Source organism: Leptidea sinapis, chromosome Z (assembly GCF_905404315.1).
Source record: "Leptidea sinapis chromosome Z, ilLepSina1.1, whole genome shotgun sequence".
In the NCBI taxonomy this organism is placed as follows: Eukaryota; Metazoa; Arthropoda; class Insecta; order Lepidoptera; family Pieridae; genus Leptidea; species Leptidea sinapis.
The window spans coordinates 19021747-19035481 of NC_066312.1; the positions used below are offsets into that span (position 1 = coordinate 19021747).

The 13735-nt window shown below is 33.1% G+C and overlaps 1 protein-coding gene across 1 annotated transcript in view; it reads right to left on the reverse strand.

The window, feature by feature from the left end:
* Positions 1 to 522: 522 nt before the first annotated feature.
* Positions 523 to 13735, reverse strand: part of LOC126978428 (cyclic nucleotide-gated cation channel subunit A-like) — a 44527-nt gene continuing 31314 nt past the window's right edge. The window contains exons 3-8 of the mRNA XM_050827210.1: positions 8728 to 8887; positions 5417 to 5562; positions 3011 to 3133; positions 1984 to 2889; positions 1575 to 1756; positions 523 to 1461 (exon numbers count right to left, since the gene is read on the reverse strand). Of these exons, the coding sequence (XP_050683167.1) occupies positions 1212 to 1461; positions 1575 to 1756; positions 1984 to 2889; positions 3011 to 3133; positions 5417 to 5562; positions 8728 to 8887 (1767 nt within the window). The 3' untranslated portion in view covers positions 523 to 1211. The remainder of the gene's footprint in view (positions 1462 to 1574; positions 1757 to 1983; positions 2890 to 3010; positions 3134 to 5416; positions 5563 to 8727; positions 8888 to 13735) is intronic.

Below are 13735 nucleotides of genomic sequence, written 5' to 3' on the forward strand. Positions count from 1 at the left end.
ATGCAAAATATTGACTATGTCACTGACAACACTGTCAATACAATGATAGTTCTGAAGTTTTCCGGGGTAAGTAGCCTTACAAATAAACGTAAACCTTATACGTCGGAATAAACCAATCGTAAGCAAAATGTATGGGTATTTGTAAACATTTTGCATATTTTCGGTTTATTGTCAGGTATATCTATATATATGCCAATTCTAAGTCTTCAACGCGTTACGCTCATCGAAATGTTAAAAGTAGCGTGGTAGACGGCAACTGCACGATTATCGCAGTAATATTATATAAAAACGCCTTTTTTAATGCAGAGATGGACTTTTAACCTATAATGTAGCTTCAGCATTAGATTACTCAGATTTTATTATTAGAGATAGGCCAGAAATCAAATATAAATAGTATTGAAAAAACAAATAAAAAGGTATTAATTATTTCTTCAATTATAGTGAAGTGCTCGATCGATAGTATTGTTAACTTATACAGCCTAAGACTTACGTGCGTCCTTAAATCTATATTAAAATAAGGTGCAAGTTGTATATTTCTTATATTTAAAATTTTATAAGATTTTCAATTTTATTTCACATTTAATGTTAAACGATACAGGCAAGTCGTTTAATTATCAACCATACTTATAACATAGATTATATATTAGTTTGGATACGTTTTTACTAAGTATAATGCCGCTTTTGTTTTGTTGATGATTAGTATGTAAAAATTAATACCTACACTAATTTCTTTTACTCATTAAGTTATATAAATTACAAATTACAATAACTTCTTTCATACTTTTTTTTGATATATAAAAATTTGAAAAGCGCATAATCTATAACTAACAGAACCATATGAAATTTAAGGTTGAGCATGTATATAATAGCATTATATAATATGTTAGGATACATTAGCTTCGGTTACTTTAGCCTAGGAACGTTCACATACTGTACTGAAAAGTGCACATTCTGAAATTAATTTCACTAGGTTACAATACTCTATGCAAATGCATTTACATAGAGTATTGTAACATGAAATTTAATAATCAAAAATATTAATGATTATTTACTATATTTGGCAGCATTAAATTATTTTTGTCGTTGCTTATTATATTTGGTGATATGTTAAACATAAGCCTTATAAAATTGTAATACAAAGATAGATTCAAATCTTAAATACCTATACAAATACATAATATAATATAGGCCGCCAGACTTCTTCGACAGATTTATTTCTTCATGCGTAGGGATTTGCTTCGTGGTTCTAATGACATTTGCAAAAGTCCAGGTGAATTTTCCACACAAAGTGAATGAATTCGATCACGCGCAGGTTGGTTGATTGATACGCCTGAAGTGCATTTTATCGAGACAGGTGTATCAGTGTAACTTGCGCCATCACTCGCTCGAAAAATTAACTCGCTTTGCATTTCAGACGTGGAGTCATCAGTATCATATGCCATACTCTCAATATTATGCAACCTAAAAAATGATTCTCATATAGTATAAAAAAATTTCACCAACGCAAGATTTTAGTTTACACTCGCTTGTCTTATACACTCGCCAATTAAGCCAACTTTTTGTATTATTTTTACCTAGTCTCAAGAACCGTAATCATCTTCTTTAGCTTAGCCTGTTCCTCACCAAAATCTGCGAGCAGTCCTTGTAAACGATTATTGAGAAGTTCTACGTTTTCTTCCAATTTCTGTATATTCTCTTCCATTGAAAGTTGAGTTGTTTTTGCACTTTCAAAGACCGTTTCATCTAACAAGCCATCCTGTCGATAAGTATAAAATCTAATTATTGGACATTGTTAATATAAAACATTAAATTGTCACATTTACTTAAAGAGCCATTTTTAATTACTACAATCAGTTGTTAATAATATTTATTTATGATTGATTATTTATTTATGTTTTTGTTTGTTATGTGCTTGGTTAGTGTATTAAGTGGATAATGTGAGCAAACTCATAAAGCTATTTAAAGAAAAAATCAGTAACTAACCTTCCTCAGTAATTGGCATCCGCGCTTAGTCAAAGTGGCTCTGGCGTCTGGATAATCAGCTAGGGCTTCCCAAAGATCTCTCTTAGCTAGGCAGAACAAGTCAGAATATCCAATAGCTCGAACATTAGCTGTTCGTCTATTACCTGTCCGATTGCCAGCTATATCAAGAACACTAACTTCCCCAAATACGGAACCCGCACCTAAAGTCGCTAGAACTGTTTGACCATCATCAGCTACTACTTGCAGACGCCCACGTTTTACTATATACATTTCTTTTCCGACATCTCCTTTTCTACAAATATAATCCCCAGGACTAAAAACTTGAAGTTTCAGTTTCAAAACTAACGCCTGGAGTAACCCTGGTTCACAATCTTGAAAAATTTGCACCTTTCGTAATGTATCTAAATGGACTCTAATTGCTATTTCAGCTTTTAATTTGTCTGGTAGGGATGACAATACATTTTCTTCATCAAGCGCACCACTTTCTGCCCACTTGTAAGCAAACCACCTAATAACTCTTGCCTCTAGTTCACCGCTCACCTTTCTAAATGCCATATATTGCTTAACACCATCCATTTTATTTTGAAATTCAACTCTAGCGACGTTCATATTAGAGATCATGGAACCTATGTTTCCAACAATCGTAGCAAAGATAAGGACACCGGCAAGAAAATCAATCACAACGAAAACATATTCAACGTCAATTTCAGGTTGAGGGGTTTCGCCAATAGTCGTAAGAGTTAAAGTGGACCAATAAAAACTGTAAATATACTGATGTGATAGCGTTTCGTTTCGAGAACCAGTTATATTGTAAACCCAATTGTCTGTACCAAATCCAATTGCATAGCTAATTACGAAGAAAATACATGCATTCCAATGTATCAGTACTAAAATTGCCATGACAACCTGAAATAAACAAAATAATCTTAGTAAAAAAATAAAAGATAAAGTGAAATAATAATAATATTTAAAATGAAGACAATATTAAACATATGCAAATAATATTATAATAACAGATTAAAATAACCTTGCAAATTCTGAAAGCATTTGGAAAGCTGGTGGCAGTCTCCGTACGTTCAAACCACTCCCACATTCGTGGCAAGCGAAGAAGTCGGTTCAAACGTACAATAACAGGGCATGGCAAGCGGTCCTGCAATCCAACCAATATTGACTCTCAGTAATAACGGAGGTAAAGAATGTGTTTGGTTTGAATGGGTCTTTTCTTTATTAGTTAGACCTACATACGTCACGTCCCAATTATTTATGGTTCTTTGTAAAAATATCCTCACATTATTATAAGTTTAAATTCGTAATATAGACGACTATTGAATTGAACACTGTTCTGATGGACATTGAGACAGTCCCACTTTAAATAAGATTGACCCCGAAGATACAGTTTTTACTAGTTTCGACGTCAGGGACCCTTTTTGAACTAACTGCGAAACCGTTCTTTAACTTCATTAAAATTAATATAAATCCATATAAATAATACAGTAGAAAAAATAAGGAATAATATTCCAATGGATGTTGGTAAATAAAGGACATAGTAGTAGTTTATTAGTTAAGGTCTCCTCGACTGTGCAATTTCGAAGGCTAGAAGGGGACATGAAATAATTTATATTAGAGAGTTAAAAACGAACGTCAGCTTTGCAGAGAATTTAAACGTTATTATGTATGAACTATAGAATGTTTTATAGCACTAAGGTACTTATGATGAAATCGTTTTTTAAGTAAGTGAGCTTACTTGATTATATTTTGAATTTAGTATATGTGCCCTAAGTAGCTAGAATTAAGCTGTTGAAAAGTTCACCTATCGCCAACAACAATTTAATTAAACAAATCAATGAGGTTTTAAATGTGAATAACTGTTTATGTTAAGAATTAAAGGTTAATTTAATAATAAAATAATTTAAAATTATTATCACGAACTTAAAAAAAGGGTGAAAGTAGAACATTAAAATTATTCCTCGAATGGGTTACAAGCCACAATATTTATGTCAAGTTGTCTTCGTTTTAATGAAGTCTTCGTATGTACAACTTTGGGGTGAATACCATTTTTGGAACGCTCTTTTTGTCTGTTGGAAAGATATTTTCTACTTCATTTTGTTTAAAAAACTTGTACAGCTTTAAACTTTCATATCACAGAAATTATTTCAAATTTCTTTCGTTTTTCTAATAAATAAACAAATCTCTAGCATTTATTTTTACAGACCATTTTCCATTATAAATTGATATTTATGGTTCTCTTTTTTAAGTTTATCATTATCACAATATGAGTCTATGTTATAATATGTATCTATGAGTCTCAATCTTTGTCCTGAAATATAATAGTTTCAGGATACGATGGATTCCAATTCCAGTAAGCTAGGTATTACTTTCAATCAAATTCAATTCAATCATGCCATTTTAATATTGTATAAAATAAACCTTTCATTTTACGTTTCTCAATAAGTCAGGATCCTGGAATCGTCATTCAAATATATAGATTAGATAAGTCCGATATAGTCAGAAGGTAGTTTTTTTAAATATTTAGTTGAAGTACTTTGTATCATAGTATCTAGACCAATTTTATTTTGGCTTATAGCTCTTGATTGTTTTGGAGTGCTGACGAAGTGATCTGAAATAGACAGCTACACTTACACAAAATTAATTACCCGTGTATAAAAAACAGTCTTCAGAAAAGTGGTAGTTAGGTATAAATTCATAAATCCTAGTAGCCGACATTAAAAAATATTTACTTACAGATCATCATTGTGATGTGTATTTAGGGCACTCAACAATAACTTTTTCTTCATTCTACCAAAAACGATGTGGAACCGTTGACATCTGACTTGAACATTAACCGATATTTCATTTACAATTTATGTAATAGTGATCACAGAGTTATGAGGCGTTAGCACGTGAACTTCCAAGAAATTTAAAAGCCTACCAAGCTATACGATAATAATTAAAGTCTAGCATGAGACAACCATTGCAAGGGTTATTTATTACTTATCAACTTTATTTACTATCCTTTTGTAATAGTCCGATACGACTTAGGGAACCTCAAGAAAAGGGCATACTCCATCCTTAGGGGCATCACATCTCTCGACACCTGTTGTTGCGGATGTCCGTAAGTGGTTGCCTCACCACTCTCCATCCCGTGGGCCTCTCGCCCCATCCCATAAAAAACTATTTATTTTTCATATTTTCGTGTAACCATACTGTATTTGCTAGGTTTTTAAATTCTTATTACATTTCTAAGTAATTTTTCGACATTTTATGCAATACTTGATTTGTGAACAAATAAGTTTAGGGTGAAAAAATACCCCTTGAAGTGTCCCTTTCTAGATTGAAAATTGCACAGCCGTGTAAAACCTGAAGTGACGTAATGTAGTCATTTAAAGAATGAAACCCAATATTCAAACCAAGAATAAATAAAAAGATAACTAACAAAATCGCATGATCCCGGTCTCCACCAGTAGTATGCTAAGTCAGTTGGAAGTAGTGATAAAAAATCATACGGCCAGGCCTCCGACTTCATGTAGTTCTGTCGGAGCAACTTCGGGTCTTGAACCATAATCCCTTGTTCAAGATATCCTGTGAATTAGTACAGCATTTAAAGCCCTGAATTACTATTTTGTACTTTTTGTCAATAATTGACACAAAATAAGCATTGCAAATACTTTTATCGAAATTCATTTAATATTAGTTTTATTTTCTTCTTCTAAATCTTCACTAAGCTTTATTAATATATGTTTTATAAATATGTACAGAAATTTCTTTAAAACAAACGAAACTTAATCAATACGTATATATAAAAACAACACTACAACACTATTGCTAGCCCAGAAGCACTTAACAGTAAATAAATTATGATTGTTAAGAATTTAATTTAACTTGCAAGGTACTACAAGGTACCACAAAAACTATCCCCATTGCACAAATTTGTCGTGCAATATTTTAAATAAAATATTATGAAAAATCAGATAAAAATATATGCAAGAATATTAAAAAAATAATTATTTATAATACAATCTACAAGCAAAACTGATTGACTATTTATCAAGCCATAATTAAATGTGATAAAAATCTATTGTATCGAAAAAAAAAATATAATGCTGTGAAAGTTAATATTTGCGATCATGTTAGCTAAATTTGATGACATGAGGCGCGGCCCATACAGCCCCCGAATATCAATGTGGAAAATGTTGAATTTCACATTGAGTGGATATTAACTTCCGATACCATGAACTAGATTATTAATATAATAAATAAAATAGAGACAAATAGGAATATAATTAAACTGTAGTATAAAAATAATAAAACAAACTCGACTTATAAAAAGTAGAAAACAATTCCATTGCAATATAAAATCAACTAATACAATATATAAAGCGATTCTTAGTGGATTATTTATCCTTAGATGTTCTTATTGTTTTTTCCTTTTAAAAATACAAATTTCAGAATGCAACGCCAAAAACTTATCAATATATTGTATAGTCATCGGTCTAAAACGCGTGTTAAAATTTTCATTGAAATCACGATTAATAAATGTTATCCTAGTTCAAATAAATAACCTTTGTCGTACCAGAACCGAAAATACTTAAGAAGAAAAAGAAAAAAATACAGAAGCTATATACTTAGTATCACTTCCTATAATGCCTAATTTTCACTTCGATTATTGGTAATGCTGTTGGTTAATGCATGTGCCTAGTGATAAAGACTAAACACGCGTTGATTGCCATTGATAAGTGCGAGTGATTAGTATTCAGCTTAGTAGAACGATTAGAGTGTTGTAGTTTATGGGACTAGCCACTTATACCCTTCCCCATCTCTTTTATCGTGCCCGTAAAAAACAGGTTTAGGCATGTTCCAATTTATTCACTGTAATACTTTAACAGTTTTTTTGATTTTGTTTTTGTTTGATTTTGTTTGTTTGATAATTGATACCAAACCAAAAAAGGCGAAGTAGACTGAAACACAAATACTGTCTAATGAAGTATAGAATATTAGGACTTTCTTAACGATTAACAAAAATATGGAGTTGGAGTAGTGACACTTCTACAATTAATAAGATATCTACATTCTACAAGAATAGACTCGCAATGTTTTTAGGAATATTATGAATTGATAACTAAGTAATGATATTATGTGTGTAATGTTATATGTGTATTAGTAATAGTGTATAAAACCAACAAATGAGTTATAATTTATTATAGATGCACAATAATATAGTATAGTCTAAGAGCGTAAACTCGCCAACAAACTGTTGCAACAGTTTGGCGAGATGTAAAATTTAAGTACCAACTGTGCATATATTAATGATTAAATAAATTTAAAAAAAGTAACGAAGCATAATTTAGAATATGAGACTTTCGATCTATATATGCGATATAGCAGCTACGCAGTACACTACTTACATTATAGATCTTAACTAACCAACCACAATAATCATTAATCGATTATTACTTACAATTACATTCTGTACTAATCATATGTGAAAATAAGCATTTATATTCATAGATGATAAATGCATCTTTTGTGCATGTCTATTTGACCACATAGAACGAAGAGTGTCTTCATTATGCAACGGCGATAGGCTAATTTTTAACCGGATATTACGATACAATGCGAAATGCCGTCACATCACGTCGTTGCCTGACATTTCTAAAATGCGCGTTTTACTTGAAACTTTTTTGAATGCACATCCATTTTGTGAAACCATCTGTCGGTGGTTGATTGCATACTCGAGTTTCAAAGGCCGTACAACATACACTAGTACTTATGTTCTTTCATCAGCAGTTGGTGAAACTCAATATCTAACTTGTAGCATATATTTTTACTATCCCCCTGGATCCAGATCAGAACAAGGTTACAGAAATAAAGTGCAAATATTCCGTTACATTGATATATTTATATTTTATATTTACATAGATTATATAATATATATTCATATGCATAGAATCATATATACATATATAGTTACATAAAGGCGTAGGCATAAAAATTACTTGCATTCTATTGTGTATTATGTAATTAAGTAATTACAAATTTAAATAATAAGAAGTACAATAAATGTTAATTGCACATAAGTGCAATTTCGAACTTTTATTGTTTTCTTATAATTATACAAAAACTAAATTACAATGAATAAATACCCTATGTTTTTAATTTCCTATTTTTTTTTTGTCATAAAATGGATGAATTTTTAACTTATTCCGACTTTTGCAACAACTATCATTAGATAACACTACCAGAAAGAATTTATTAAATGTATACAAAACTATACTGGAATTTTGTTTAATACTACTTATATAAACAATTCATTCACAAATAATGAGAAATCGTACAAAAACTGCACACTATTCAGCTGGTCGCGCGTAACATATTCAACGGTGGCGTGAGCATGCAAATACAATTCACTGATTACAACTATTATAAAGGCAGTAAGCACGTATTTTCCTTCTTATAACTCCATCAACGAAGGACCTAATACGTAAAGACTATGACATTGCAATATCACAATATGCATCAGCCAGCATTAATCGCTTGCAGGTAAATCAGCAAATTCAACTAATATTATTATATCGCATTTGCTGAACTTAAAAGCGCATACAACACTAACTATTCATCCTGTATCAAACATGATTACAAACAAAACTTTCAGTACAATTGAATAATCACAATACAATTTGTACTCGCATTGCATATGTCTTAAAATTTAATTAAAACTTATTTAATCTTAAGATTATCTTTACATACCTTCATGCATATGAGCAACCGTATCTATGACGTAGATTATGTCGCAAATATAATCCATTATATACCAAAATGAGGAGCCTTTATCCATCTCCCAAAATACTGATCGACCGATCACGAACACCATGTTGTATAAGATAGCAAGAGATACAATTGCCAGCCACTAAAATGTTTATATTACAGTAAGTATAACAAAAATAAAAGAAAGAGTGAAAGATTAAAGTAAGAGTATAATTTTAACTGTTGGGTGTTTCTCAATACCCGCATGTACCTAATTCTTTAGGGCTATATTTCAAGGCACACCATGGTGGCGAAACCAGTCTCGACACCGTGGTAAGCTACCAAGCAAGACACCATAAAGACACCAGAGTCATGACGCGTCCGAATTAGTCGCGAAACTGCTAAATTGCTATTACGAAAGTTTCGGATCCGAAGATCGATACACTTTATGGATATGTCTATGGTTCCGAAACGAAATGCGTCCGCACTATTCGGATCCGAAAAACTTTGGTAATAGGATCTAATTCGAAGTTCGTCGTTCTTTCATTTCGGACCGAAAATTCGGCTTCTGATTTTAGTAATAGACCTCCAGCTGAGTACCTATCTATAGAGTTGTATTTATTTTGTTGGAAGGGTCGACTGGTTGCGCCTCCGTGGTGTCCCGGTAAAATATAGCCCTTAGAATATACTAGCGTATAGGCGACCTGACTGACCCGATAATAAGCGACCAATTTAGATTAGACAATGTATGCGATAGCTAGTGGTTTAATATAAAAAAATATTAAGGAGCTAATGCTAAGCGTGGATGACTGTCTATGACTTGTCAATCTCAATTGGTTCTATCTTACTAAGTCTCTGTTAGAGATGTTCCTTTCCTCTCGCAGGCTTTGTGTGTCTATACGCTAGTATATTGTAAGTCTGTAGTGTGCACTGTTTAATCTTGTTGTGACAAGATGAGAAACACACATGCTGGATATAGATTTGTGATCGTACCATAGACTACCATCCTGTTCGCTTGAGTCCCGTACCATCATCCAAAATATAACAAACAGATTTATGTACTTTTTTGAATTCTTTTGCATTAAAAATTTTGAATTGAAAACTTCTTTAGGTGCGTTGATCGCTGTGTTTTGCTTAGCCGTCACGCTCGGAAATATAACGCTTACATGGTAAAGTCGACGAGTCGACCAAGACAGTGCGATAAGTCGGAGGAAAATTTACCATAGTAATAATTTAAGAGATTTGTGAATATACTTAGTCTGACCATAAATACTGTTACAATTAAAAATAAGCAAAACATTATATTTGAATTTGGAATCTGTCATTTTTATATGATTGTTCATTGAGTTTTTTCATTTTGGCGCCAATACATTGTTCTATTATACTTTGCGATATTAAAAAGGAGTGGGATGATAAAGAGAACCAAATCGCTGTGATTGCATTACAAAAAGTAGGTGTGGAGCCAATATATATAATATTAATAGGTTCAATGAGATCTCCTCTGTTTATGAGAGAAAAAGATCTGGTCGTCCACGTAGTGTTCGTACGGTAAAAGGTGGTCAAAGGAGTAAGGAAAAGAATTCGAAGAAATCCTGTCCGAAAGCAAAAGTTTTTATCTCGAGAGATGAAGATAGCATCTCGTGGTGACAGAAAAATTTTGTTTACGGATGAGAAAATGTATACAATTGAGCAACATTTTATTAAACAAAATGACCGTATTTATGCTCAAAACTCTAAGGAAGCTTCCCAGTTTATCGACAGACTGCAACGTGGGCACTATCCGACTTCAGTGATGGTTTAGTGGGGTATTTTAGCTATAAAGGAGTGACTGAGCTGATTTTTGTGAAAAAGGTATCAAAACATTGGCGAGTAATTAAGATACAATCCTTGAGAAGGTAGTGAAGCCCCTTAACAACACCAAGTTCAATAGCCAAGAATGCTCCTCCCAGCAAGACTCAGCGCCGGGTCATAAAGCTCGGTCTACGCAGTCTTGGTTGGAAACGAACGTTTCGGACTTTATCAGAGCTGAAGACTGGCCGTCGTCTAGTCCCGACCTTAATCCGCTGGATTATGATTGGTCAGTTTTAGAGAGTACGGCTTGCACTAAATTTGGAGTCCCTGAAACAATCCGGATGATCGGCAGTGAAAAATTTTCCCATGGAAATAGTGCGTGCTTCTATTAATAATTGGCCTCAATGTTTAAAGGACTGTCTTATATGTAGCCAATGGAGACCACTTTGAATAAGCTTTTTATATTCTAAATTGTTTTATATTTATGTATTAAACTAACACATTGTAAAAGTAGTAAATGTCATTTGAAATATATATTTTTTTCTGTGTTTCAGTATTTATGGCAAGACTAGGTATAGCAAAAATTGTTATATTATTAACACCTTCTTGATGAAATTTTGACTTGTTTTGTGTGGTTTTAAGCAAACCCCATGTTTTTTAAAGATAGACAGAAGGCATTTGATTTTAAACCCTTTGGTCACGGAACTCCGAAGTTTGCCTCTTATAAGAACTACACGGCGACATTATCTCTGGACCTAGCCGGACCGTTACGCTCTCTCCCGTTCCCCTTTCAACCCCTCGCGCTCGACTTGTTGCATCAGTACGGCTTGCAGATTCATTACCGCTAATTACATGTCGTGAAAATTTCGTTCTATCACTGCTTTGTTTTTGATTAGTAATTTTGATCTTTTTTTGTTAATAGTTCTGTAGGATCTGTTGTTGCGTGTCGCTATAATAGTTTTACTTGAAAAATAAATACTTTTTGTACTTTACTCAAATTTTTTCATAGTTTTTTCATCATCAATAATCAGCAACACAACACAACACCTTTACATCAATATATAATACTGAAAAAAAACTGTAGTTTACTTATTAATAATAATGTCCTAGTGATGCTTGTTTTGCACACCGTAACAAAGCGACGATGTGACGTCATCGACGTCAGGTGAAGAGATAATGTAACCGAGTAGTATAGGTGATGAGGTGATAGCATATATTTGTGCATAGTCCTTGAAGCCGATATAAGAGAAAAATCACGTATACCTGATAATCAGACTCTTCATTGACATTGTCAAAAATCGTAATAGCCTAAACACATAGTCGGATTTGGTACGGCCGGAACATCGGACGGTCCGGTGAGCGCCTCGCACCAATACGCTACGGCCCGGACGATAATAATAAAATGATGCGACACACCATCGAATATGCTCCGCTACCAGACCGAGTAGGATGTTTCGGCCGAACCAAATCCAATCATGTGCTCAGGCCATAAGCTATGACATTAAGGTAATATGTATTGCGCATCAGAGAAGGCGAAGCTTGATTATTTGTAATACAAGTTGTGGCCAGATGTAGTCACCTCACTTAGTCTATGCTTAGCGCTTGTAGGTATAACACACATTTGAGTCCTGGGTTTATATAAAATATGCCTTTGTGCGCACAAACTCACAAAACACAACAAAAATTCAAGAATTTGATCTTTCACCGCTAATTACCACATATTATTTTCAAAAAACACTAAATTTAATTTAATTTTACTGATTTAAGTGATGACATTACAAGTCAACGGTAACAACTTATGCGAACATTGAATGAATGATATTGTGAGTTCTTATCCCGCTATCATTAAGATGTGTGCGTTTTCGTACTGTAAGCAACTAAACTCCCAATCGCTTATTAAAAGGGCGTCAAAATATGTCTGAGCGGCGCTGTATATACGTATACATTAACTCAGACGCAAACACAAGGCAATGACATTTTGTTTTAGCAAAATGATTAAAAAATGTCAAGTAAGTTACGCAATTTTGTTAATGGTAAGGGAACTTACCTCAAAATTCGACACCCCATACTTTTTAAGTTTTGATATGCTGTTATTTAGATAGTTTTGTATAGAAATCTTTTTCATTGCGTGGTGCTGTATTCAAAGCGCGGTCGTAACACAACTAAACGAAAACTCTGCCTCATTGGCGCGAAGGCAGAGTTTTACCTACGCGTCTATTAGGCAGAGTTTTGCTTCAGACAATTTTTGTGCTTGATGGTGAGTATAGTTGTTTATCGTACGTCAACGATTGCGTGCTATTCTATGGAGTTGTTTAACTACTACGTAGTACATATTACCCCAATGAACAATGATTGAAATGTTTGATTAAACAATTTATTAATTTTAATTTTACCATTGGATAGCTTCTTTTCACAGGTTCCTGGTTAGTTGGGTACCACAGTGGCCCCTCTATCTGCCGCGAACCAGTAACATGTGGGCGTTATTGTGTTAACAGTTTTAACGGGGCTAACTTAAAATCTTATGTTTCAAAGTGACGGGCGCAATTGCGATAATATAGCTCAATAGTTTGAGTTCAATCAAGAATCATATCAGTCATAGCGTATCACTTACCATAAGGTGAATGTCCTACTTAGTTTGCCAATTTTTCTCATAAAAAAAGTTACTGTGATTTTTCGCAACACATTAATATATATATACAAGTATAAAGTCGTAAGCGTGCCTGTCTGTACATTAAATAATAATTATGTTTGAAGTGAAAGCTTTAGGTGCGTTCCATATTAAGCGGATCGTTCGGGTAAAGTCGGCTCGAATCGAATAGGTTCGCTCGGTGACTGCAGTTGTATTTCGTATTATAAACCTCGCCTAAATGAAGTTTTCACTTCTATCAATACATGTTATTTATGTTATTTATTTTTAGTTTATAGTCAGTTTGTCTGTTTGTTGTAGTGCACACTAATCTCTAAAACGGTCAATTATATTTGAATACGGCTTGAATTGATAGCTTAGCAAGCCGTTAAATTAAGGGTGTGTTCCATTCCAATCGATTCAAAATTGGTTAAGTTACTTGAAATAATTTGCTTAAATCTACGCGAGCAAAGGCTCGCACGTTTTCTGTATATTAGACAAACTCTGACGACATTGAAACATAAGTTATAAAAAAAAGGTCTGTGCTGCCACGTAGTACTTTTATCAAAGTTTTATTGACCATTATCATACATC